The sequence below is a fragment of the Narcine bancroftii genome, chromosome 13 (genome assembly GCF_036971445.1).
Source record: "Narcine bancroftii isolate sNarBan1 chromosome 13, sNarBan1.hap1, whole genome shotgun sequence".
NCBI classification, from domain to species: Eukaryota; Metazoa; Chordata; class Chondrichthyes; order Torpediniformes; family Narcinidae; genus Narcine; species Narcine bancroftii.
In genome coordinates, this window is record NC_091481.1 from 32,777,035 (window position 1) to 32,804,093 (window position 27,059).

At 43.3% G+C, this 27,059-nt stretch overlaps 1 protein-coding gene across 2 annotated transcripts in view; it reads right to left on the minus strand.

Annotated features, from left to right (window-relative positions):
* Nucleotides 1–27,059, minus strand: part of ptpro (protein tyrosine phosphatase receptor type O) — a 141,369-nt gene that overhangs the window by 14,594 nt on the left and 99,716 nt on the right. For both annotated transcript variants that reach the window (XM_069909377.1, XM_069909376.1), the window contains 8 exons: nucleotides 18,299–18,431; nucleotides 18,067–18,187; nucleotides 17,913–17,981; nucleotides 10,837–10,872; nucleotides 7,070–7,151; nucleotides 6,388–6,478; nucleotides 4,819–4,889; nucleotides 1,439–1,573 (listed from right to left, as the gene is read on the minus strand). In XM_069909377.1, the coding sequence (XP_069765478.1) occupies nucleotides 1,439–1,573; nucleotides 4,819–4,889; nucleotides 6,388–6,478; nucleotides 7,070–7,151; nucleotides 10,837–10,872; nucleotides 17,913–17,981; nucleotides 18,067–18,187; nucleotides 18,299–18,431 (738 nt within the window). The remainder of the gene's footprint in view (nucleotides 1–1,438; nucleotides 1,574–4,818; nucleotides 4,890–6,387; nucleotides 6,479–7,069; nucleotides 7,152–10,836; nucleotides 10,873–17,912; nucleotides 17,982–18,066; nucleotides 18,188–18,298; nucleotides 18,432–27,059) is intronic.

The window sequence follows — 27,059 nt, forward strand, 5'->3', positions numbered from 1 at the left end:
ATGATCTGGATGAGGGGATTGGATGTAATATCTCCAAATATGCAGATGACACTAAGCTAGGAGGGGTTGTGTGCACGGAAGAGGGGGTCAGGAAGCTCCAGTGTGATTTGGAAAAAATTGAGGGACTGGGCAGGTACATGGCAAATGCACTACAATGTGGATAAATGTGAGGTTATCCACTTTGGTAATACAAACCGGAGGGCAGATTACTATTTGAATGGCAATAGATTAAGAGATGGGGAAGTGCAGAGAGACCTAGGGGTACTTGTACATCAGTCTCTGAAGGCGAGCATGCAGGTACAGCAGGCGGTTAAAAAGGCAAATGGTATGTTGGCCTTCATATCAAGAGGGTTTGAGTATAGGAACAAGGATACCTTACTGCAGCTGTACAGGGCCTTGGTGAGACCACACCTGGAGTATTGTGTGCAGTTTTGGTCACCTTATCAAAGGAAGGATGTTCTTGCAAAGGAGGGAGTGCAGAGGCGATTCACCAGGCTGATACCTGGAATGGCAGGAATGACTTATGAGGAAAGATTGCACGAATTGGGATTGTACTCGCTGGAGTTTAGAAGATTGAGAGGGGATCTCATAGAGACATATAAAATTCTGGCAGGACTGGACAGAATGGATGCAGATGGGATGTTTCCAAGGATGGGAAAATCCAGAACCCGGGGCCATGGTTTGAGGATAATAGGCAAACCATTTAGGACCGAGATGAGGAGGAATTTCTTTACCCAGAGGGTGGTGAATCTGTGGAATTTATTGCTACAGAGGGCAGTAGAGGCAGGTTCATTAAATATATTTAAGAGGGAATTAGATCTATTTCTTCAGTATAAGGGTATTAAAGGTTACGAGGGAAGGCGGGGACGGGGTACTGAACTTTAAGATCAGTCATGATCTCGTTGAATGGCGGAGCAAGCTCGAAGGGTCGAATGACCTACTCCTGCTCCTATCTTCTATGTTTCTATGTTTCTAAAATTGTCACTGGCCCATTTCCTTTGGAGTTACGAAACTGCACACATAACAAGTCAATAAGGTACGATTAAAACAGTGGGTTTCAAACATTTTCTTTCCACCCACACACCACCTTAAGCAATCCCTTACTAATCATGGAGCACCTATGGCATAGGGATTACTTAAAGTGGTATGTGAGTGGAAAGAAAATGTTTGAAAGCCACTGGCTATGGGAGCAGGGGATAGGATATAGACACTGGAACCTCATCATGAGAATTCACTGAAGCATCTTCATTTCTGCCTTGAGATTATTATGGTGCATCGGATGAATGCAGTGATCTGCATCTCCATCAGAGAGAGAGAGAGAGAGAGAGAACAGTGCATACAGCTTCGCTACTGCTGTTTCCATGGCCAGGGTGAACACGATTGCAGTAGGACTGCACAATTAGGATCTAAAGATTTGGTTTGTTCAAGGGAAACATACCCGTCTCCTCTCATTACATTGTGTAAGCATGACAACAATGCCCGATTTCTGTTGAATTATCATCTTCCAGAAATCATTTCTTGTTTCGGCCAAGGGTCCTTGTGTGGCGATATATTCTCGTGCAGAATTAAATCCCTGAGGAAAGAGAATGACGTATCACTGCCCCAAAGTTAGGAAGAACATTGAAGTTGAACATTCCTGACGAAGGGCTCAGGTCCAGAACGTTGGTTCCCTTTTACTTCCTCATGCTGTGTGACCTGCTGAGTTTTTCCTGCCCTTTTGTGTTTTACGGAAGAACATTATTCCCTGAACTTGTACTTCATTACTGTATTCACAAAACTCTGCTGTCCCCACATGAAACCTCCTTTGACTTCACCAGCCCATCGGTCAATTCTCAAATTTTTCCCTTTTTTTTTTGCTCCTAGCTCTCTCAGTTATATGTCAGCTGTCAGAATGATTCAAACTTGGCCTTGTGTTGATTATCAGCAGTATTGATCTCACAGACCAAACACTCTTGCACTTTAAAAAGCCCTGTTTGGGTGACATTGGTACAAACTCCTGCCTTCTACTGGCTGTCACATAGCGATGCATCGTCAGTGCTTGTGGCTGATTGATTAGAGCAAGGTCACCACCAGAGGGCAGGAGTTCACAGCAGGTTCTCTATAACCATATAATGTGTCCATGACTCCTTTGTCCACCACTTACATTTGGTGGAAACAACCTATGCAAGGTACCAGTGTAAAAGTTGCCAAATCCTTTTTGGAATATTTGTTCTCTCAAGGTGATTTTATGCCGAACCTCCACTTCGAGGCCGACTTCGAATGCGGATAAAAATTTTAAACTTACCTGCCTTTATGTCGAGTGGGGTGCCTCGGTGTGTCACCCAGATCCGGTGTAGATTGACTGTCCATGGATTCTCCTCCAGTGCTCCCACAGCTTTTGTAGCCGCACAGAATCCTGTTCGATTCATCGGCCACTCGAGCTGCTGATCCAAACCTCCAACATGATCAGGAAGCATTCAATGCCCAAGCCCTTCAGGAGTCCTTCTTGCTCTAAGCGCCCTCTCGAAGCCCAGCTCCAAGACTCTGGTTCCCATGAGCTTCCCGCAGCCTGTGTGGGTCCCTCCGCTGCTGAGCTCCTCGACGGTCTTCTGTCGTGGTCACATTCCCTTTATGGTTCTTCAGCCACTGAGCCCCTCTGTGGTCTGCAGTCAGTCACCATCCTGTAGACAGTCTCTTCTGCTTCTCCTTCATAATGCAGGGTGTTCTCCCCATTTCTGATGCCCTGTGCCAGCCACTGTTCCCTGGAGTCAGCAACCCCTTGTAGCCACTTCCAAGCACAGGCACCACCATCACGGTTGCAGGATTTTACTTACTATTGGCTCCTTTAACAGGCCTTTTATAGCCTGTGTAGAGCTGCCGGCATTAGGTCTGGGAAGTTGAAACCTGTGTCTCCGCTCCCCCAGGGTCTGCACCCATGACAATGGTGCCATTACAGCAACTCCAGCATTTCTTTTTCCATCATACTTAAGACTGTCCTGATTTCTCCCTCATTTTCAACAGGTCGAGACTACTTTCATAAAACAATACAACATAGATCAGGCCCTTCTGCCCTTAATGTTGTTCTGACCCATATATTCCTTCCTAAAAAGTACCAAACCCTCCCTACCCCATAACCCTCTATTTTTCTTCCATCCATGTGAATGTCTAAGAAGGTCTTAAATGCCACCAATGTTTCAGCTTCCACCGCCATTCCAGGCACGCACAACACTGTGTAAAAAAACTTACCCCTCAAGTCTCCTTTAAACTTCCCTCCCTTAACTTTGTACACATGTCCTCTGGTGTTTGCTAATCCGGCCCTGGGAAACAGGTGTTGTCCACCCTATCTATGCCTCTTATAATCTTGTAGACCTCAAGTCTCCTCTCATCCTTCTACACTCCAAAGAGAAAAGTCCCAGCTCTACTAACCTTGCCTCATAAGACTTGTTTCCCAGTCCTTGTAAATCTCCTCTGCACCCTCACCATAGCTTCCACGTCCCTCCTGTAATGAGGCAACCAGAACTGACCACAAGTGTGGCCTTACCAAAGATTTGTAGAGTTGCAACACGACCTCTCTACTGAATTTAATGATTCAGAGCACTCCATAGGCCTTTTCTACTATCCAATCAGCTGCCGAATAACAGGGATTTTACAGTCATTTAATTCTGACGCCACCCCTAGTTTCTTCAACGGTAAGAAAATTCAGCAGTAACTCCCAAGTGATCAGAAACTACATTTTTTATCGTTTGGAAATTTGAGGGAGCAGAGTTTATGCAATGCACCTCAGCAGGTTATTGCAGCATCTATAGGGTCTGGGATTTGAGTACTGATAAATAAATCATTTGGATAAGTACCTGCACATTAATAATAATATTTAACAACAGTGCAAGTTGTCAGAGTTAAATAGAGGATGAGTAATTGGGAGATGCAGTTTCTGCCATTAGACTGCTGGCCTCCTGGTCAAACAAGTTCTACAAGGTGTCAGTAATTGGTATGGCAATGACACTTTACAACAAAATCAAATTTCATTATGTCTGTAAATCCATGCAATTTAAACAAGCAGGATTATTTAAAACCTCTTGGCAGTTCAATGTCACCAAAACTAAGGAGCTTATTGTTGACTTCAGGAAGTCAAGAGGTTTACAATCCAATGATCATTGGGGGATCAGAGATGGAGAGGGTGAGCAAATTTAGGTTCTTAGGAGTCACCATCTCGGAGGCTCTTCCCTGGACCCAACACACCAATGGCATCGTTAAGAAAGCACATCAGGGCCTCTATTTCTTCGGGACTTTGCCGAGATTTGGTAATGGCACCAGAAACCCTTGCAAATTTTGACGGAGATGGGGTGGAAAGTGCACTGATCAGCTGCATCACGGGCCAGGTAATGGGGACACCAATGTCCCTGAGGAAAAAAGCCCTCCAAAAGGTAGTGGACACAGCCCAGGACATTACAGGCAAAACTCTCCCCACTATTGAGTATATCTACAGGCAACGCTGCCGTCGGAAAGCAGCAGCAATCGTCAATGACCCACAGCACCCAGCACACGCTCTGTTCTTGCTGCTGCCATCAGGAAAGGGGTATAGGTGCCTCAAGACTCGCACCACCAGGTTCAGCTGGTACCCCTCAACCATCAGACTCCTCAATGACAAACTCAATCAGGGACTCATTTAAGGACTCTTGTGCACTTTATAGATTTTCCTTCCATTTATTATCTGTAAACAGTTATCTGTTTAAGCTGTGTACAGTTTATTTTTGCACTACCAATTATTAATTCTGCCTCGCCCGAGGGTTGTATGTGATTTCATGTATGTGCTCTTGACAATAAATTTGAAATACTTACCGGAATATAATTAGCATTGATGTAGTCATCTTCACACTGTAGAGAGGTTAATTTCACGCGGCTGAAGTCATCTGAAGAGACAATGGTATCAGCAAGATACATTACACCTTGTCAAGTGAAAGGATAGGTAACTGCTTAAGGGAGAGTTGGCATTTAGCTGTTAAGATGTAGTCCTCTTAGTCCCCCTTGCCACTGGATCAAGACCTTGCTGCTTGGTATGCAGTGGTCAAGAGAAACCACAAGGAAAATTACAATTTGCAGCTTGACGTTCAGGGCCTGAACTACCAGTCTCACAGATGACCCCAACTGAAATGCTCTTAGGATCGAAAGGAAGCACCATTTCAGTTAGTGCTGGTAGAATTCAAACAATAAATGATTTCAATGCTCAGCTACATATCTGCTCAAAACAGGGCTCTTTGTATTGTATCCCATCAACGAACCTTTTAAGGAAATGTTATCAATTTCACACCTGTACGTTGCTCTGGTGTTGGTTTTAATGAAGAACAATGTGCCATAATCATATGTTCCAGATGGATGACTTTTAGAAGGCCTATCAATGGGAACAGTCTTTCTCCAGAAGCACAAAACATGCTGTGTCCTTGTTGTTTCTGGCCAGTCCATTTATCGCCCATCTTTGCTTGTTGGGTGGGGGGGGGAAGGGAAGGTATTTGTATAATGATGTTAGGATTTATTCATTACTTAAAACCCAATCTCCATGAGATTTCGCCCATCAAAATCCTCTCACAAAACACTCCCTATCAGTGGTTCTCAACCCTTTTTTCCACCCACAGATCACCTCAGTTATTCTTTTACCACCCCTCTGGGTGCTCATCCAATTGGCCACAAGAAATAGGAGCAGAAACGGGCTATTCAGCCCTGCCATTTAATCACGAGCGGATTCATTTTCCCACTGTCTGGCCTTCTCCCCATAACCTTTGATGCCCTGTCAACCTATCAATCTCTGCCTTAAATCCACCCACTGGCTTGGCCTCCACAACCTCCTGTGGCTGCAAATTCTACCCTCTGGCTAAAGAGATTCCTCCACATCTCTGTGCCAAGGGGGCACCACCTTTCAATCCTGAAGTTGTGGTCTCTGGTCCTGCTCTCTCCCACTATGGGAGACAACCTTTCTACGTCTACTCCGTCCATGCATTTGAACTGTTTCAATGAGATCCCCCCCTCCCTCTGAAAATCCAAATTTTCTCTCCATTTCCTTTATTTGCCCAGCTTCTCTCCTCTTTAATTACTTGCTAGCTTTGCAATTTTGAATTATACTCAAGTAGTGAGTCGCCCAACACACCACTCTTTATTGCACCATTCTGTTCCTCTTGCAAATAGATTTTCAAGAGGACACATGACAGTAAAGATGAACGTCTGCAATACAGCATGAAACCATTAGAAAAGTATAGGAGGTCGTTTTGTTTAAGGAAGGCATATCGGTAATTAACCATTGGCAAAGATGACATTTAAAAACACCTTGCATTTCATAAAAATGGCAGTTCATTTCTAATTACACTCAAGAAAACGATCATTGAATGAATGTCTCACTGCGTGGCTTCAAATACTCACATGGCAGTATATTAGTGTAACGATTTTTACATCGATTGGCTGGAAGTTCAGCTGTATCATGCGAGATATCTTGACCAACTAGCTTTAGATCCTGGCAATGAAAACCAGTATGGGACTCAGTTCAACATCAATAAAATGATGAGGGGGGGGGGGGTGGGGGGGTGGCTTGGGAGGAGGGAGGGGGGGGGGGGGAGAAAAAGTCACTGTATATGTGTGAAAAAGTGTATATCATGGCTAATGTGATTTATGGTGTGAAAAATAAAAAATTTTAAAAAAATAAAATAAAATGATGAGAAGGCACTGGCAAAGATCCAAGGTTCAAACACTGAGAGAGTTAAATGTTTGCTAAACCAAACCAAAACATTTAAAAGGTGAGTCAATAATCAAGGAAAATAAACTGGATTTCCAGACAAGTTATATGACCTCCTGTAATGGCTGCATTACTTTCTGACAACGGAGTGCACAGAGCCTTCCTGTCTATAGAATGGGAGAGCAAAGATGTTCAGGGTTGGTGCGGAAGGAAAGGATGGATCAATAAGGTCGAATACACAATCTCCTCTCATGTACAACCATCTATCCAGCTTGTGAGAGGAATGAACATATTGGAAACAATTGATTATCTGGCTAGTACCTCGTCTCTGAAGACAATGATCTGTTTTATAAAGTGGAATAAATTTCTTACCTCAAACTGCAGAGAGAATTTGTAATCTGAGTCTTTTGACATTTCCTTGAGATACATTTCAAAATCGTCCAGCTGAACAGGGCTTCGATAAGCAAACAAGAAAAAAAAATTGTTTATGTAACCCATCCAATTGATGTTTGAAAGGAATTAAGCAATATTAATAAATGCATTGCTACGACAATGCCAAAAATCCTAAAATGTAGCAATGAAATTAAATTTGCTTGCCACACTTTTCACCAGATTCAGTTAGTTCAAACAGTAATCTAGAAATAAAATGCTTTCATTCAAAGAAATGTTCTCCCAGTAGGATTATCGGGAAGACAGGAGACTGGTCCACCAGAGAGACTGCTTCTACTTCCAATCTAACTACCTCAATTATCATTACAATAATCTCACCACAGAGCAAAGCCTTACGGCAAACCAAAGCTCAATCGCAATGACCTTCCATGTCCATGAGAAAGTTACAACCACAAGTCTCGATCTTGAGGCAAGTTCCCCACCTACCGCAAACCTCTCCTGACTTGGATGTAAAATCGGTTTTTGACTTCCATTTTGCCAGAATAAATTAACCTGGATGTCTCAATATGTTCAGTAATAACTAAGCTTGGCCCCGACAATTTAAGTACAGCCTGCTTAAAAAAAAATCTTCATCCCCTGTTTCTACGGGGGCTTTCCCAAGCTCCTCTGTTACCAAAATATCCTGTTTGTGTTCAACTTCCAGGAGGCGCAAAATTGTTTAAATGTATTGGATTATTCTGGCTACAATTTGTCAAATTGTTTTTAAACCATTTGAAACCTGGATGATGGGCTCTTGCTACACAACTCATCATCTGAGTCACCAGGTACAGAGCAACAGCCCAAGAACGAAAGGTGACCGGGTAATCAGCATCTCTAACCACTCCACTCCCCACACACACCAAGGAACAGTGCCACAACCCAACCTTACATCCTGTTCTGGGTAAAGAATAAAGACAGAAAAAAAAACCAACCTACATTATTACACAAGGAGAAGCTTGAGTGAGATATATTGTCAAAATTGATTGGGGTTTGTTTCTTTTCATCTCCCTTTGTCACTGAAAATAACAAGCTATATGTGGTCACAGTGTCATCACTTATGTTCAGTGTGCTGACTTCATAGAAACTAAATCTGGAAATGGGTTCTGTCTTCATATTTTAGTTTTCTTCCACTTGAGAGAGATAAACCGGCGGACAATTATGTCGATCACACACTGGAAGGTCTGCTCTGTGACACTAATCGGTATGGCTGGTGAATTCAGGGACCAACGGTTAATCACAGGATGGGTAAACTTGGTATAAGGCCTGACATTAGCAAGGACTGTAGAAAGATCCAGGGAGACCCGCACCTCTTCCATGCGTACAAGCAATCATTGTGCAGTCTGATTTAAGTGCATTAAAGTAGCAGCGAAACTGTGACAGGAACAGAAAGGCCAAAGTGCCTGTTCCATGCTGTAAGAGCCTGAGACCTTGCATCTTATTACCGAATGCCCTGAAACCACTGACAAAGATACATTCTTCTCAGATTTAATTCAGATAGTGTCATTTGATGACACAGGTGCTGGAGTCGGAAGCTAAACACAATCTGCTGGAGGAACTCAGTGGGTCGAGCAGTGTCCGTGGGAGGAAGAGACTGGCCAAAGTTTCAAGCCAAAGCCCTTCATTCAGCCTTGACGAAGGGCTCCAGCCCAAAATGTCAACCATTGTTTTTCTCCCATTGATGATGCTCGACCCGCTGACTTTCTCCAGCAGGCCTAAACTAAACGACTTCAACCTGCAAAGAAATTCCAAGCTCCCCCTCTAAATCACCTGCCATAATTGCTTAGACGATGGCATTATGTCTCAGATCACCCCTGAAAGCAAAAAATAACTTTTGTCCTGATAATATTTTGAAAATTTTGATTAAACAACAGATTCATCTTATAAATTCCATATGATATAGCCCTTGTTGTATAACATCTTGTTATGTGCTGCTGGCACCTTTCTGGGGATACGACTCAGTTCCACTATCTCCTGTCTAATATTTACTGAACCAGGCATCTTATTGATCCACTGAATATCCCTCTCTCTTCCAATCTCTTATAGTTCTAACTCTTTTGTTGTTTGGTGCTGAAGTCAAATTTGCCAAAACTGAACTCCATTGGCTCCAATCTATTTCTATGATATTATAATTCAATTCTTCATCTGCATTACATACATCGTTTTGCCACTGGCAAACTAGGATGTGAAACTTTCTATTCTTTACAATTATGCTGAAAGTTGCAGCTCCAACAAGATAGATGTGAGAGAGCACCAGTCAAATCCAGACACTTATTAACACAAGTCCACAAAGTCTATCTTCTCAGTTGGTTTACTTGGAACTTCAGTGCAAGACATTGGTGAGATTGCACCTGAGAGTAGTGTGTGCAGTTCTGGTCACCCAGATGTATGAAGGACAGCAATAAGTTGGAAGGGGTTCGGAGGGGATTCACCAATATGGTGCAGGGACAATAGGGCTTGAGTTCTAGGGAGAGGTTCAATAGGCTGGATCTTTAGCATTGATCTGCAGGGTCCTAACACTGACAGGCTCTGCATTGGCTTTAAAGAGCCAGTGAAAGGAGCTGCAACCACGGGATTTGTCTCCAACATGATAGAACCTGTTCTGGGCAGTATACTATGAGGGGTTTCAGACTCCAGGGGAGCAGTGGACCAGCGCAAGGCACCAGAAACAGGGAGAACACCCTCATTGAGAAGGAAAAGCATTAGAGATGACCGTACAGGACAGGGACCACAGCAACGGACCAGCGAAGGGCTCAGCAGCTGAAGGGCCTACACAGGCCGTTGATAACCTGCGGTCAAAGGGCCCACACAGGCTGCGAGCCGCCGGAGACTTGTCTCATGGGAACCAGGTATCGGAGCCGGGATTTGAGAGGGTGCTGGGTGCAAGAAGGGCCATTCTTCCTGATCGAACGAGGTTGGAAGTTTTAGTCTGGAGCTCGGGTTGTTGACCATGTGAACTGGAGCCTTTGCGGCTGCAGGTGCTGCTGGAGTGCCGGAGGCGAATCCACGGACACTCAGTGTCTCTGAAGGGACTCTCTTTCTCCTATTAGGGGCATTGGGTAATGGTGATGATGACTCTTTGCCTTACGGCAGACACAAGTTGAAGTATACCAAGTGTATCACATTTTTAGTGTATTATTACGTGATAATAAAAGGGACCTTTTGAACATTTTAGAGCAAAGGAGGCTGAGGGCTGTCCTTATTGAGGTTTTTGTAAATGGTGATGGTCACAGTCCATTTCGCAAGTTGGATGGCTCCAGAGCTAGAGGTGAGAGGAGAGAGATTTAAGAGCGACCTGAGGGGGAACCTTATCACTCAGGCTGTGGTCTGCATGTGGAATGAACTGCAGAGGAAATTCAAAAGGTATTTGGGGACAATTTGGGGATAGGGAAGGGCTGAGAAGGACAGTTATCAAATTTAGGCAAATGGGACCAGCCCAGAATGCCGACTTGGTCAGCATGGACAAGTTGGGCCAAAGAGCCTGCTCTGTTTGCCATGGTTAAGACAACTGAATGTATTTGCACATTCAACATTTCTGATGCCTACTTCCTCACATTTGAATTCTGAGCAATAAAGAGAAGGGATGTGGTTTGCAGCAACTCACAAGGTCATCAATGACTCTCGTTCTTGAAACTACTGATATTTATTTTGCAATACAGCACTTCACACAAAATGATTTTCAATCAGTTAAAAAATTTAACACAAAAACATACTTGGCTAGTCTCCTCTTCTTCAGTGCGTATTTATTCCTGTAAGCAAAGAATTTGATAAAATGATTAAAGGAGAATCAGTTTCTACCTTCACTGAGGAAGTTTCATTATACAGCAATCTCAAAATTTGGAAAATGTACTATGCCAAAATACTGCTAACAGCCAAGCACACTCAGCCAAGCTATTTAAACCATCTTCCTCTTTTATCAGTTGCCCTATCACTAACATCAGCCCTGTACTCCTCAAGGTGAAGATGTCTGAAGCGTCGGGGCTGGCAATTAGTAAATGGCGAACAATTGGACATGGGTAAACTAGAGGGTAAATTTAACTTCCACAACAAATTATTAGTTACTAATGCATTAATATATTAGTTTTGGAAGCAGATATCAGTTTTTTTTATCATGTATTGATGAAATGTGTGTGGTACTAATGTTATTTATGTACCTCAGAATGTTAACAGTTTGTTATTACTGTATCTTAGAATGTAGATACATCTAATATACATTTGTGCATGTTTGTCTGTTCTCCATGCGAATCAATATGGAGCACTCTAGAAATGTCCAAGGAGGTTCAGCAGGGGTAATATTTGATGCTCAATGTCATGACCACATTGAATTTAACCTTTAAGGTCATATGAAGTTCAAAAGTTCAAAAAAAATTTTTTTTTTAACTTGCACCAGGGACACCTCAATTAGTTACAGCACTGGGCATCAAAGTACATTCAGAATAAAAACAAGTGGCCAAACAATAGGGGCCCAAAAAAAGCGAAGCAACATGGGCAGAAGCTCTTCACAAGCCCGCGGAGTTAGATAAAGAAGAAAGCAAGAGCCAGCAGAGGAACATCAGTCTCGCCTCACTGTTGACGCTTCCAGACAGGCAAGGGGCAGAGAGCGGGAAACAGAGCTTCAGCGATGCCCCCGTCTCAGTGCTCAGGCCTCCAGACAAACAAGGAGCAGTCAGCAGGAAAGTGAGGAGCAATGCCAAGCCCGCCTCAGTGCTGATGCATTCCATGAGCAGGCAACAAGTCTGCTGCGGAAGAGGAAACAAGACTCCAAGCAACGTGAACAATGTAGTCAACTATTGAGTGTTTTATTTTCCGAGCAATGCAAGTCTATTAATATTTTAAACACTGGCAATATATATTACCATTGCATTTTAAATGTGCCATATTTGTAGGCATTAACTAATTTATGATGCAACACGTCTCACGTCTCTTGTAATGCAATAAATACAGTTGAATGTGCTTTGTACATGCCCAGTTGTTTTAATTTTGCAATATTATTGGCATTAATGTCAAATCTTGCACTGGAGTAACATTAATTTCTCTCGCAATGTATTTGCATTCATTTCTATTTTAATTCATTTTCATCAGTTACCATTAAATAGTGCAGGCACCAACTAACGTGTTATTGGTCTATGCAATGAAATAAGCATAATACTTAATCAACGAATCAGACACCTGAGGATTAATGTTTGATTCAAGGTGAAGGCAGTTTCAACTCATGATAGACAAGATTCTAGTTTGGAACCAAAAGCACAAACTGATTACAAAAGTCACTCGAGATTTGTCATTCTTTGAAACATGGACGTCTAAATGCCCTGCTCTGCCCCAGTTGGCTCATGACACTGTTTTGTATGATCCAACAAAGTTTCTGGATCAGGGTTTCATATATTGACCCAATAACAGCAAAGGAGCAATGATTATATATTCAACTCAGGTTGGTGAATGAAACAGAAAGGACAACCTTCCTGTAATGCCACCCTTCTAAGTGATTGTTTGCAAGACTGGGAGTTGTTGTTGCAGAGGCAAAGTTTGACCAATGTACGTAATGAAAAAATTCTTGAAGTGTGTACAGAATAATTATCTCAATGGTCTTTAGCTTAAGCACCCTTGGTTATGAGAACCAATTCCAAATGTTGGGACTATTTATGATAAAGATCAAAAACAGTGGAGATGAAAACAGAGTTGGGTTGGCTGGGTTAATGTTAACAGTGGCCTTTGGAGCACATGTACAAAAATAAACCAACTGGCTTAAAACCCAGTGATTTTTCTTTTCTTTCTGAAGACTTGCACACTTTCTTGTGGTATAACTGAGAGAAACTGGAGAGGTATATGGCATAGAACTCTACAGCACAGCACAGGCCCTTTGGCCCCTGATGTTGTGCCGACCCACCCTACCTCGTAACACGTCTATGAACCAAGTCCATCGTGGTTTAAGAAGTAAGATATCCCATGGGTTTGTAATGGTGCGGCTAAATGGAGGAATTAAAGTTGTTCCACTGTCCTCCATCTCTAAAGATTTTAGAAGCAATAATAATCATTTTTCCAGTGGTCACAGCGATACCACAGAATTGTGTCAATTATCGTTTATTTCTTGCTGCGAATTTCTTGGGAGGATGCCTGGAAATATGGTCTCTGATTATTTATAGTCAAGAATAGTGAAGATCTTTTACTTTCTTCAGTTTACCTTTAAGCTCTCTCTGCCTTTTCTTCAGACATGCAGGCAGAGAGAATAGGGATTAATTATTGATGGAGCAATGCTCTAGACTGCCTCATTAATGTCTTGTAAATTTCTAAAAAGGCACAGGATACAGAGCTTTGAGAAGGATTCATTATCCTGTTGTATCCTTCAGTGGCACAGAATCGTAAACAATTAGTTAAAAGCGGTTGCAAATTTTACAAGTGTTACCCAGCATAGAACTTCCCCTGATTTTTTTAAACAGTAATAGCTCTACATAGTGATCCAGTTATCAACTTTGCAGCACTCATAAAAGTTATTTACTCACAGAACAACCAGATTCCCTAAAACCAGACTAATACAGAAGTTTCACTCGGCGCAGTGTGAAAGCTGCACCAAATCCCTCAGATAAAAGAGACATACCAGTTCGTACCCTACCACTGGTGACATCAGGAGGAGTTTTATGCTGGAAAATGTGAGGTGATGAATGAAGATGCTGCCAAAAAAAATTAGAGATCAAATTCCCCAGTTGGGTGTGTAAAGTTTCTCATCTTCAGGTTAAACCAACTTTCAACTGCCAAATGCATTTTTAAAAAATTTATGAATACATTTCTGGCCCATTAAATTCCCTTACTGATATAATTTTCACCAACAACTTTTATTATTGATGAATGCCAACTTAACTCTTTCCATCCCACCAGCCTGCCCACCAAGCCGTGCAGCCAGCCCGCCCATGCCAACAGTCCACCCACAGCACCAGCCCACCTACGCCACCAGTCCACCCACAGTGCCATGTGGCCGGCCCACCCACCACACCATGCTGCCAGCCTACACTGGCTCAATTCAAGATCTGCCACCTTGTCTTTGCAGCCATTCTCAGGCTCAAACTTGAGTGACCTTTGATTTGGTTCCTTCATTCATCACCTGCCCTTCGTCTCCTTGTTGGCAGCCCTCAGTCCTCCATATCTGAAACTCTTGCCTCAAGTCTCTTAATTCCCCCTTTCTTCCTTCGACTCCCTAAAATGGATACCTTTATCACTGGTACAGATGTGCCTTTCTTTGCCTTGGTCTAAATAGAGCAATTTGGGAAGTCTCTCCCCAGCAAAAAAGGGGAATATAAATGCAAGTAGTGAATATCATAGTCGGTCAATTCTTTTCCGTTTCCCTTGGCCGACCTAATCCCAATGGACAATCAAATGCACATTGCTAACAAATGCTTCTTGGAATTATCCTCAAATTTTTAGCCAATGCTTCTTAAGACACAGACATGGGAGAGCTCAGTCCTATTTTTAAAATGCCCCAAAAAGGACAAGGGAAGATTAAAATAAACTTACCAAGGGTTAATACCAAAGGCCAAAAGATAGTCAGTCCAAAAGCATGATGGGAGCAGTGCAAGAACAGCAAAAATACTTCTACGCCTGAGAAAATGCAACACAGACATATACACAGAGTCTCGTTGATTAATAAAAGAGATAATTGCCTGTGATTAACATACATATAGACAGATGTTGTTAGGTACCTGATATAGAGATTATGTGCCAACCGCAGACAAACTGCAGAGGGTTACGATGAGAAATGCAGACACAATTAAGCACAAAGTTAATATAATTAATAGTTTCAGTCACACAAGCAGGCAGAAAATTATATTTATTTCCTTTATTCCATGTTTGACTTGCTTTCTCATATATTATCAAGTTAGGCAGTTTCCTCTTTATATATTTTTTATCCAGTTTTAGCTAACTGGAAAACGCCAGGAAAATAGTTACGCGGAAATTACTTCGAAAAGCTGCCTAAATGCAACCTTTTACACACTGAAGAGAATTCCTGCCACTGGGTCTCAGTTTTAAATCTATTACAGTGACCAGACCTGATGCAAGAAGAGCCGTAGTTTATTCCACTGCTCAAACACACAAAAAACAAATCATGTTCTAGCTTGGGCAAGTACGTAAAAGGGAGATTGAACATTGTGCCTCGTTGGCTTTGCTGTAATGAGCAAAGTGGGTGACAGATAAGAGTGTTACAACTTAAGTTCATCATTAGTCTTTGCACAATACAAAGACTTCATACGTTGGGAGAATTGAGTTACTACACTCCTGTTGGAAGTATGTGAGCGAGATGGTAACAGACAGCAAAAACTATAAAATGTGGCATATCCACTGCAAAGCCATAGAGGTGCAGCAATGGAACAGTCCCAAGTCTGCATTGACCATGGACACTCATTTTTACTCTTATCTTAACAAACTCACTTGAACCACTCCCATCAACTTCCCTCAGATTCTAACACTCATCTGCAGAACGAGGGGCAATTTACAGCGGGCCATTTACCCACTGACCTCCAGATCAGCCATTCTCAACCTTCCCCCCTTCCCCCCACCCCCCCCAGCACAATCCAACCAGGAGTCTGCTCAAAGCTTATGGTCCTCCCCTCCCTGCAAAGCAGTCAGGTTTTGCTTCCCTCTCCTACCAAGGGCTCCTGTTCGTTGAGAATGGCTGCTCTGGATTGTTTGGATGTGGGAGGAAACTGGAGTACCCGGTCACAGGTATAATCTGCACACGGACAGCACTGTAGGACAAGCCTGAATCCGGGTAACTGGAGCGGTGAGGTACAGTTACATTGCCTCTACTACTGCATTTATTGTTCAATTGCCAGCCGTCCAACCCATCCCCATTTCATCAGCGCTGACCAAATTCTCCTCAGAAAACAGCAGTTTACAGCTGTTCATCCATTTTCTCTGCAAAATCAATGCAAGAACTGAACCTATTGCCGGGAAATTCTCGCCAGACATCTCGTGCACTACCCAGCATTTCGGATCTGCTGAAAGAGGTTGGAGAGATGAGCATTATTTGAAATGGGAGTGGTAAACAGTTGCTTGTGAACCATTAAGAAGAGATTTGTTTCAAACCATGGAGGTTCTTAATGCTTCAAGGCTTAATTGGACCTTGCGTGTTGATGTTTGGACCTCAGCAACAATGACAGTTCAGTCAAGCTCACCAAAAGTGGACCAATTACCAAAAACCCAAGGTGCTGAAACAATGGTTGCCATATCAAAAAAATAATCAAATTTTGCAATGGAATTATTGAAGTTCAATTCTGAAAGTATTGCAAAGCCGATGAGGGGGACACATGAGAGGCTGCAGATGCTAGAGTAAAAACACAACCTGTTGGGGGAACCCAGCGGGTCAAGCTGCATCAGAGGGGAGAAAAAGGGAAAGGGTTGGTGTTTTCCAGCTGGAACCCTTCATCTAGTTTTCACCCAAAACGTCGACCAGCCTCTTTCTCCCCTGCTGCTCCTCCACCCGCAGGGGTTGGGGGTCTTCTTTTTAAATTTTATACAAGAACCCTCGGCTTGATTCTCTGGGCACCAGAGTGGCAGAGGTCATCGAGTCACAGCCTCACCACTCCAGTAACACCGGTTCGATCCCGACCTCGAGAGCTGTACCAGAAAGTGCCCATTCCCTTTGTGGGTGGCCACATGGGCTTTATCCAGCTGCTCCTGTTCCCTCCTGCATCCCAGAGAGCTGCAGGTTGATCAACCACTGTAAATTGCACCTAGTGAGTGGTAACGTGGGGAGAGATTTTAGAAATGACGGAATATGATGGGTTTAGTGGGTTCAGCACAAACTTTGTGGATCAAAGGTCTGTTTCCATGCTGGGTGACTTGAATCTAAACCAATTTGAATGTGACCACAGAGTTAACTTCCCTTTTTGAAATCTCCAACTGATGGTGCAAGCTGTTTAAAGGCCAAGTTCAGCGATGGTTTCAAATTGTGAGTCAGTTCCCAGTTCTATGCTTGAAGGTAACAAGTGACCCCTGACCATTCATTGGGTAACACTGGGTTATCACAAATTAAACCAAACTTAACTCAAACTAGATAAAACACAAAAGTCTGCAAGCACCATTATTGAAGTAAAAAAAACAAAATGCTGGAGAAACTCAGCAGGTCAAACAATGTAGTTTATATAGCAAAGTTAAAGATACATTACCCATGTTTCAGGCTTGAGCCCTTCATCAAGCTATGAGCAAAATGTCAGCAGGTACCTGAACAAAATGGTGGGGGGTGGGGGAGGTGGTTAGGGATCGGGAAAAGGAGCACAGTCCCACAGGCAGGAGGTAATAGGTGGATAATGGAGGGAGGGCCCACCAACAAACAAGGAGGAAAGGAGACAAGAGGGCTGGGGAAGAGAGGGAGAACAGGGAGTGGGCCGGCAGAAACCGGAGACGTCGATGTCAATGCCGTCCAGTTGGAGAGGGCCCAGACGGAAAATCGGGTGTTGCCCCTCCATTTTGCGGGTGGTCTTGGTTTGGCAGCAGGAGGCCATGGACAGACATGTCAGCGCAGGAGTTTCAATTCCCTGCTCCTGCTCCTTTCCCCACCCCCAGCATTTTGCGTGGCCTGCCTACATTTTGCTCGTACCTCGATGAGGGGCTCAAGCCCAGGACGTTGGTTTTGTACCTTTATCATTGCTATGTGAAGTGCACTGATGAGTTTCTCCAGCATGGTGTTTTTACTCAATTCAAACTAAACTTGGGATGAAAAGCTTAGGCAGAGTATTAAAACACGACAAGTTTCATGACTCCAGAAAGGCTCCTCAGTCTTTTACTTCACCTTTGAACGTACCAGTTAAACGGCAACTTCCCATCTCGTTCCAGAGTGGCAAAATTCACAAATATTCCTGCTCCACAATTTCTGTAAAACATTAAAATGTACAGTCTCAGCGTCTGCAAAGCCCCGCATCTCCAAGTGAAAGTGGATGGAGCAAATAGCCCCTTACCTGGCATGTTGCAAGTGCTTACGTCGGAGAATAAATAGTGTGACCAGCAGCAGTCCAATCAGTAGGATACTTAGAATCGCCAAGGCAGAGATCACCACCATGTTTGAACTGACGTCCAAAACTAGAAATTTAATGATTACCATTCTCAATTATCTCTATGCTTGTGATTTAAAAAACAACAATTCACCTCTCCTCACCGCTAATATTTTTTTAAAAAAGTGATGGGGTTTACCTGTTGAGACAATGATAAAAACTGGAGCGCTGTAATGCTCGTAGCTGACACTGGTCACGCTGCAGTTGTAGGAAGTCGAAGGAATGAGGTTGGAGAGTGTAACAATGGGGGAGTACACGATGACCTCTTCTTCCTGAGAAGATAAGAGAACTTCAAACTTTGAGATCCGATGAAAGAATTCCAATAGGGTAGATGAACAAGACCAGGTTGAAGCCTGAAATGTTCAGATTCATTAAACTCAATCCTTCCATTTATCTTCCACTGCTTGCTGGGTACACCATAATTATTCGGAACTGAACAAAGAAAAATTAAGCATTCAACTCTGCTGCTCTGAGATGATATTTTACCTTGCTGTGTTAATCTCATATTCCTTGACGCCCTCCAAAATCAACACATTTTACCCACCCTCCTCAGCCTTTCCGTTCAGAGGACTCCAAACAGCCTCCACTCTCTTACATAATAAAGACACTTCGCCTTCTCCTGAAGTTTCAACCGTTCATTCTGCCACAACAAAGGTTTGGACAGTCAGGGGAGAGAAGAATTGGCTCTGAACACCAACCATTTAAAAAACAAACAAAATCCCTGCATTTACCCTGTGAAGGTCACTGTGGATTTTACGGCTTCCATGAGATTACCAGTCATTCTTCCAATTTCAAGACAGCAAGACCTGACCTGCCTAATCTCTCCTCATGACGAGAAAACCACCATCCTAAGAATTAATCTGGTGAATATTTGTTGCCCTCCTTCTGTCACAAGCATGTACAGTGAAACCTCGTTAGAATGTGATTCGTTAATCCGCGGAATCGCTTATAGCGCGGGTGTCTGTGGACCCCAAACATTGATTTTAGGAGGCCAGGCTAACAGCCACAAACTCAAAAATGGACTCGTATGACTCATTTACAAGATGTGTTTGTTAATATGTGGAGTTTAAAGGTCGTATTATAGGGTTTGAGTCACAGTATTCTGTTTTCCTGCTTCCTGAATCATGAGGTATATGCATCTGTTCCACGACTCGGCTGTAACGCGGTATGAAATCTTGGACACCAACTACTGCGTTCTAACGAGGTTTTACTCTACTTTGTTTGGTAGGATGGTCGCACCTATCCACTACATTCCAGAGCCCTTTATAATTGGACCACTAATCATAGGTTGTGAAAAACACAAAAAAGCTGGAGGAACTCAGCAGGTCACGCAGAGTCCATTAGGAGGTCGAGATATATAACTAATATCAAGAAAAGTTTAGTGTCATCTGATTGCACAAGTACAACCCGAAGAAAGAACGTTCTCTGGTCCTCGGTGCAAACCACACAGACACGCAACCTGACATAACACACATACAGACAAACAATACACACGCAGGGACAAGTTTTCATATACACAAATAAATAAATAAATAAGGTTTCATGAATATGAGTGTCTCGGAAGGTTGATGCGAGCAGTTTCTTTGGTCGTTCAGCATTCTCCTTGCGTGTGGGAAGAAGCTGTTCCGCTCTGATACTCCTGGATCTCCTTCCTGACGGAAGTATGCTATTTGCAGAGTGAAAGGGGTGGGGGATGTTCTCAATGATTTTGCGTGCCCTTTACAGGTAACAATCTGGGTAGATCACTTCAATTGGTGGAGGGTGGGGTGAGGGACTCCAGTGATCCTCTCTGCCACTCTTATGGTCCTGTGGATTTACCGATCAATTTCTTTGCAATAACCGTACCACATTGTGACACAGCAGGCCAGGGCAGTCTTGATAGAGCTCCTGGAGAAGGTTGACATGATGGTGGCTGATAGCCTTGTCCGCTTCAGTCTTCTCAGGGAGTGCAGTCGCTGCTGTGCCTTCCTGACAAGTGAGGAGTAGTTGTGCGCCCACGACAGGTCACTAGTTAAGTGAACGCCAAGGAACCTTGTGCTCTCCACCCTAGAGTTGTCGATGTGCAGTAGAGGGGGTGGGTGGTCCTGAAGTCCACGATCATTCCCTTTGCCTTATCCACGTTGAGACTTGGGTTGTTTCTCTCACACCCGAACATGAGATTTTCCACCTCTTGAGGCGGAAACGTTTTGGGCCTGAGCCCTCTCTGCATCTTCCTGAAGGCGGTTTGCTTTGCCTTCTTAGCCTTAACCGTTACCCAATCTGTACCCAGCAGTGCTATTGCTTGAGGGTAAATATGCAACTCCCACCAATGTTTTTTTTTTGTATTTTGCCTTTTTCTCCAGCTCTACATTAATTGATTCTATTACTAGAAGTTCCACACTATGGTCTTTACCCCATATTTTAATATCAGAGATGCTATCGCTTCCTTTTCTATTCAAAAAGTTAAATGTCCTGGAATGTTTCCTTCCCAACCGATTTGGTCACGCCCATTCACTTGTGGCATTCATTCACCCACCCTATCAGAATTCTGCCTGCATTCAGATGAAGAGCCTTTAAACACCCCCCCCCCCGACTCTAGATGAAGTTGCCTTCATGTTCCATCGCTTCCTGATACACTGCCTCACTCCTCATTTTGCTACCCTGCGCACTTTCTAAAATTCTCTTGAACTTTCTAAACTTTTCTATTTAACTTTGTTTCTTCTAATTTTTTAAAAAAAATCGAGTTATATCAGAAAAGCAAACAAAATAAAAGCAGTAAATCAATTGCAAGGAAACCTTTGCAGATTTACAAACAATAACATATGGTACAGAAGCAATATGACTTAATTCTAAATCCAAGAAAGGGTAAACTATATGCAATGTTGTGAGGAAAGTAAGAAAAATAAATTAAAAAGAAAAAAAACTTCAAACCCTCAGCAATCACAATTAAAATTCATATTGTGTGTAGTGTTAAAACCGAACAAGCGGCCTCAGGAGATCCAAACAAGCACATCCAGTGGCATTCAGCATCGCACCTGATGAGTCAAATTATGGAAGTGAGCTAGAAATGGGCCCCAAGTCTTATCAAAAGAAATCTTGATTTTCGTGACATTATGCCTAATTTTCTCCAGATTTTAAAAAAGGACATAATATCTAATAGCCATTCATGATGTGTAGGTGGGAACTCATCTTTCCATTTTAACAGAAATGCTCTTGTTGCTATACATTGCTATAACCTGTCTTTGATGGGAAGATAAAATAATATTTAAATCTTAAGAAAAACCAAATAATGTAATTACCAGACATGGATCTAAAGTGATCGTAAAAATGTTTTTTTTAACTACTGGGCTATAAACATAAGAAATATGTTACTTTTGTTGCATTGTGAAGACAGACAACTTATCCTAATTGGATTGAGATGGAGTTGATCTACCTCCCTATTGGGGTCATCTTTACCTATCTCTATTCAAAAATCAACAAAGAACATTAATAATGACACATAGATTGAAGATCTGGAATCAATTCAGAAATTTTTTCAGGATTACAGGATTTATAGTTACAAGTCCTATAATTACTTATCTAATTACTTATTTCAACCAGCTATTATATGGCAAGCTCTCCACTGGCCACCGTGACAGAGGTGCACCAAAGAAAAGGTACAAGGACTGCCTAAAGAAATCTCTTGGTGCCTGCCACATTGACCACCGCCAGTGGGCTGATCTCGCCTCAAACCGTGCATCTTGGCGCCTCACAGTTCGGCAGGCAGCAACCTCCTTTGAAGAAGACCGCAGAGCCCACCTCACTGACAAAAGACAAAGGAGGAAAAACCCAACACCCAACCCCAACCAACAAATTTTCCCTTGCAACCGCTGCAACCGTGTCTGCCTGTCCCGCATCGGACTTGTCAGCCACAAACGAGCCTGCAGCTGACGTGGACTTTTACCCCCTCCATAAATCTTCGTCCGCGAAGCCAAGCCAAAGTATAAGTATAAGAGGAAGAAGCTTCTTCACTCAGGGAGTGGTAGCTGAGCGGAATGACCTTCTGGAAGAGATAGTTGTGGCAGGGTCAATTCTGTCATTTAAGACAGGGGTGTCAAACTCAAATTTACGGAGGGCCAAAATTAAAAACTTGGACTAAGTCGAGGGCCGAACTAAATATTTATTGAAAATTTTCAACAACATCTGGATGTTTTCTCTTCTTTCAACATATGTAATATTAAACTTTAGGATATAACTTTAGGAGGATAATGTTACAGGTCAGGAGTAGGTAGCTCAAGTTCACCCTTTGCTTGACCTGAGGGAAACCTATTTGGTCCCTGTGGAGATGTAGTCAGCATTCATAGGCTGTGTCCATTTTGGCCTGCATCAGGACTCAGCATTTCCTGCTCACTCCTCAGGCTCTAGGCCTCTATTCACCCTCGACCCACCATCTCTCTACCTGACCAGTCCTTTACCCAACCTCTACTCACCCCTCACGCCACTCGCTCTGCCTCTACCCACCCCATCCTATACATGCCCCTCTACTGCCTCTCCCCTCAACCTGTTCCTCCCTCTACCCGTCTCTCACCCTCTAATCACCCCTCCCCTACCTGCCCTGCCCCTCCCCTTTTACCTCTTCCCTATCCACCCCTACTTCTACTCATCCCTCCCTCTAACTGCCCCTCGCACCACCATAACTTCCCCTGCCCATTACTCCTCACCTACACCCTCTGCCCACCCCTGCTTACCCACCCACTCAGGCCCAGCGCGCTGCAGATCAGCCTTTGCGGACAGCCACCATCTCTCTCTTCACGTGCAGGGCCGAACCAGCCGTCCCTGGGGTCCGCGCGGGTGCAAGAGCTGAAGGCCGTGGCGACCGGGAGAAGTGCGCTCGCGCTGTGGAAGGGCCGTCCGGTGCCAGTCGCGTGGGGCTCGCGCTGCCCGGGGGACGTGCGCAGCCTGCCATGCACGTCGCGCCGACAGGAAATCACAAGCGCTCGCCAATCTGCCGCACCGCTCGACAGGTGGGAGAAGTGACTGGTTGTGCGGGGAGCCTTCCAACCGGCTTGCCAGCTGATGACATCGACAGACTTCTCGTGTTACAATTTCTCGTGTTACAATGGGGAAGGATGTGCAATGAAGGGGGAGGATGGTGGGGGTGACATGACCAAAAAACAGCATCAGCTCTCGCTACAGGGCGGGCCACCTCTAATACATTTTTGAAATGATCTTGCGGGCCAAAGGCCAGAGTTTGACATGTGTGAAACTGCCAAAGTGTTTGGCCTGGAAGTCAGCCTGAAGAAAACTGAGGTCCTCCATCAGCCCGCTCCCCACCATGACTACCAGCCCCCCCACATCTCCATCGGGCACACAAAACTCAAAACGGTCAACCAGTTTACCTATCTCGGCTGCACCATATCATCAGATGCAAGGATCGACAATGAGATAGACAACAGACTCGCCAAGGCAAATAGCGCCTTTGGAAGACTACACAAAAGAGTCTGGAAAAACAACCAACTGAAAAACCTCACAAAGATAAGCGTATACAGAGCCGTTGTCATACCCACACTCCTGTTCAGCTCCGAATCATGGGTCCTCTACTGGCATCACCTTCGGCTCCTAGAACGCTTCCACCAGCATTGTCTCCGCTCCATCCTCAACATCCATTGGAGCGCTTTCATCCCTAACGTCGAAGTACTCGAGATGGCAGAGGTCGACAGCATCGAGTCCACGCTGCTGAAGATCCAGCTGCGCTGGGTGGGTCACGTCTCCAGAATGGAGGACCATCGCCTTCCCAAGATCGTGTTATATGGCGAGCTCTCCACTGGCCACCGTGACAGAGGACCAAAGAAAAGGTACAAGGACTGCCTAAAGAAATCTCTTGGTGCCTGCCACATTGACCACCGCCAGTGGGCTGATATCGCCTCAAACCGTGCATCTTGGCGCCTCACAGTTTGGCGGGCAGCAACCTCCTTTGAAGAAGACCACAGAGTCCACCTCACTGACAAAAGGCAAAGGAGGAAAAACCCAACACCCAACCCCAACCAACCATTTTTCCCCTGCAGCCGCTGCAACCGTGTCTGCCTGTCCCGCATCGGACTTGTCAGCCACAAACGAGCCTGCAGCTGACGTGGACTTTTACCCCCTCCATAGATCTTCGTCCGCGAAGCCAAGCCAAAGAAGAAAGAAGAAGAACATGAGTACATGGATGTGAGGAGGTTGGAGGGTTATGGGCAAGGGAGTGGGTAGGTGGAACTAATGGAGTTTCACATAAAATGGTGTGGACTAGAAGGGCCTGTTTCCATTCTGTAAATTGTTATATTGTTATTTTAGATGCCAGTTTTCAAGAATGGATTTTTTTAATACAACAAAACATTTTGTATCCCTTCAACACTTGGGGATGACCTTTGACCCAGCAGATACTATCAAATTCGACATTTTGTTCACTAAAGCTTGAAATATTTCCTACTCGCCCTGACCCAAATTTTATCAATGAACTTTTTGAGATACAATTTACTCATAAAGGCATGATATTTGGTTCATATCATAAACTATTGAATATGAAAGCAATTTCTTTAAGTGGAATTAAAAATGAATGGGAGGATGATCCGAATCTCTCTTTCTCAGAAGAAGAATTACTTCAATTTTGGCCCTGATTTACGATTCCTCATTGTGCACTGGGCATTGTCTTATTCAATTCAAAGTGCTACATCATGTCCATTTCTCCAAAGTCAAACTTACACAAATTTATTCTGACATTAGTTCATTTTGTGACAAACGTAAGGTATTCGACGCCTCTTTGTTACATGTTTTGAACTTGCCCCAATTTGCAAATATATTAGACCGACATTTATTTTTAAATTTCCCCTTCTTAGAACCACAAATGCACCAACTAAAGCATTTGATTCTCCAGGACAATGGTGTCAACCTGAGTGAAGCGCATTCAATAAAACATCATCCTCTTTCCCCAATACAGGTACTAGTTTCAAGAACTAAAACCCTTTTCTCCCACACCAGTCTTTGAGTCACACATTCAGTTCTTTGATCGACTGGTCCCATACTAATTTGCATGCCACTAAAGCAGTAATTTTGAGATTCCACCTTTGTCCTTCTGGTTTTGTATTTGAACCCTAGCTGCGCATGTTTCTTTGGCAGAATCTTCTTGGCCCCTTCTCCAAAGCAGATCTGTTTCCCCACACAGATCTTTCCCTTCCATTACAAAACTGCATTCCAACCTCAAGAAGTGCTGAGTAGACAACACAATTTTTGGGACACACACTGGGGATGGTTGAGAACATTATCTTTCTCCCCATCTATACTCTCCTTCCCACCCTACCCCCCCCCCTTCCCCCCCAAATCCCCATCACATTTCTGATTAATGCATGAAATATGCCTTACTGGGAGTTTGTATTATCTATTCCAGTAGTTCTCAACCTTTTTCTTTCCACTCACATACCACTTTAAGTATTCCCTATGTCATAGATGCTTTGTGATTAGTAAGGGATTGCTTAAGGTGGGATGTGAAAAAGTTTGAAAACCACTGTTTTAATCGTACCTCATTGACTCATTATGTGCATCGTTTTATATCGCCAAAGGAAATGGGCCAATGACAATATTTCTCAAGCAAAATATTTCATTCACAATTGGGTCTAGAGCAGGGATTCTCAACCTTCCCTTCCCACTCTCATCCCTCCTTAAGCATTCCCTTATTAATCACAGAGCACCAACGGGATAGGGATTACTTAAAGTGGTATGTGAGTGGAATAAAGGTTGAGAACCATTGATCTAGTCACACAATATATGTCACTGTTGATTAAGAAAGGAAAATTAATCTTATATTTAATAGTTTCTTCATTGAACCCTTGCCTGGGTGTGAAATCATCATGTGAAACACAGATTCCGAAACCGCCATGCCAAAGGGGAGACGGGGATTTATGGAAAGTCATTCATATGAAGAAACATTGCTCTGAAAACAACTCAAGAAATTTGTGAGCTTTAAAGAGGTCTGATAACTTGATATTTCAAAATACTTTGAGCAATAATTTAAAGAATCTGACTTTCAAAACAAAACTGACTGACTTTAAAATCATCTCTTCAGAATGGTGCGTGAACTATAATGGTTTCGGTTTTGCCACACACACACATGCATAGTGGGGTTATGTTAGAGTTAAGTTTAGAGTTAAGTAAGAAGGGTTATGTTATTAATAGTTATTAATAAAAATTATTATTTTGAAGATACCATTGTCTTAGTGAATTCTGCTGCTGGTCTAGTATGTAACAAATTTATAGTGTTTGCACAATTACAAGAAAACCTTTACTATTATTTCCTAAAAATGCCATTTATTGCTTGCTTAATATTTAATCAATTGAGCTGGGGACAGACTTGGCAGGCAGCAATGGAACGGAAATGATTCCATTTATGTCCTGGACCCTTGGAGAACTGTGCTACAATGTGTATGCTAGGTACTGAGTACTGCCTCAGATTTAAGGGAAGGGATCTAATCAGACAGTGCGTCACTCTCTCTCATTCAGTTATCGGAGGCAGGAAGGGCAAGTTGAGTCGCTGATACCTCCTCGTCTCCTGATTCGGACGTGTATTTAGAAAGAGTGATAAAGCAAGTTACCCAAAATTTAAAGTAGTCAAAATATTTCAATGTTGTGGCTTAGTTTCCTCTAATTTATTTTCCATTTAGAAGGCCCTTCCAGCCCATGAGGCTATTCTGCCCAAATATATTTCTGTGAACGATTAACCTTCTAATCAGTATCAGAATTTATTGCCATGATCAAGTCACGAAATTTGTTGTTTTGTGGCAACATCACAGTGCAAACATTCATATAAACCACCTTACAACAATAAATAAAAATAAGGGGGCACAAAAAGTTGAAGTAAGGCAGTGTCTTTGGTTTATTGATCATTCAGGAATATGATGGCAGAGGGGGAA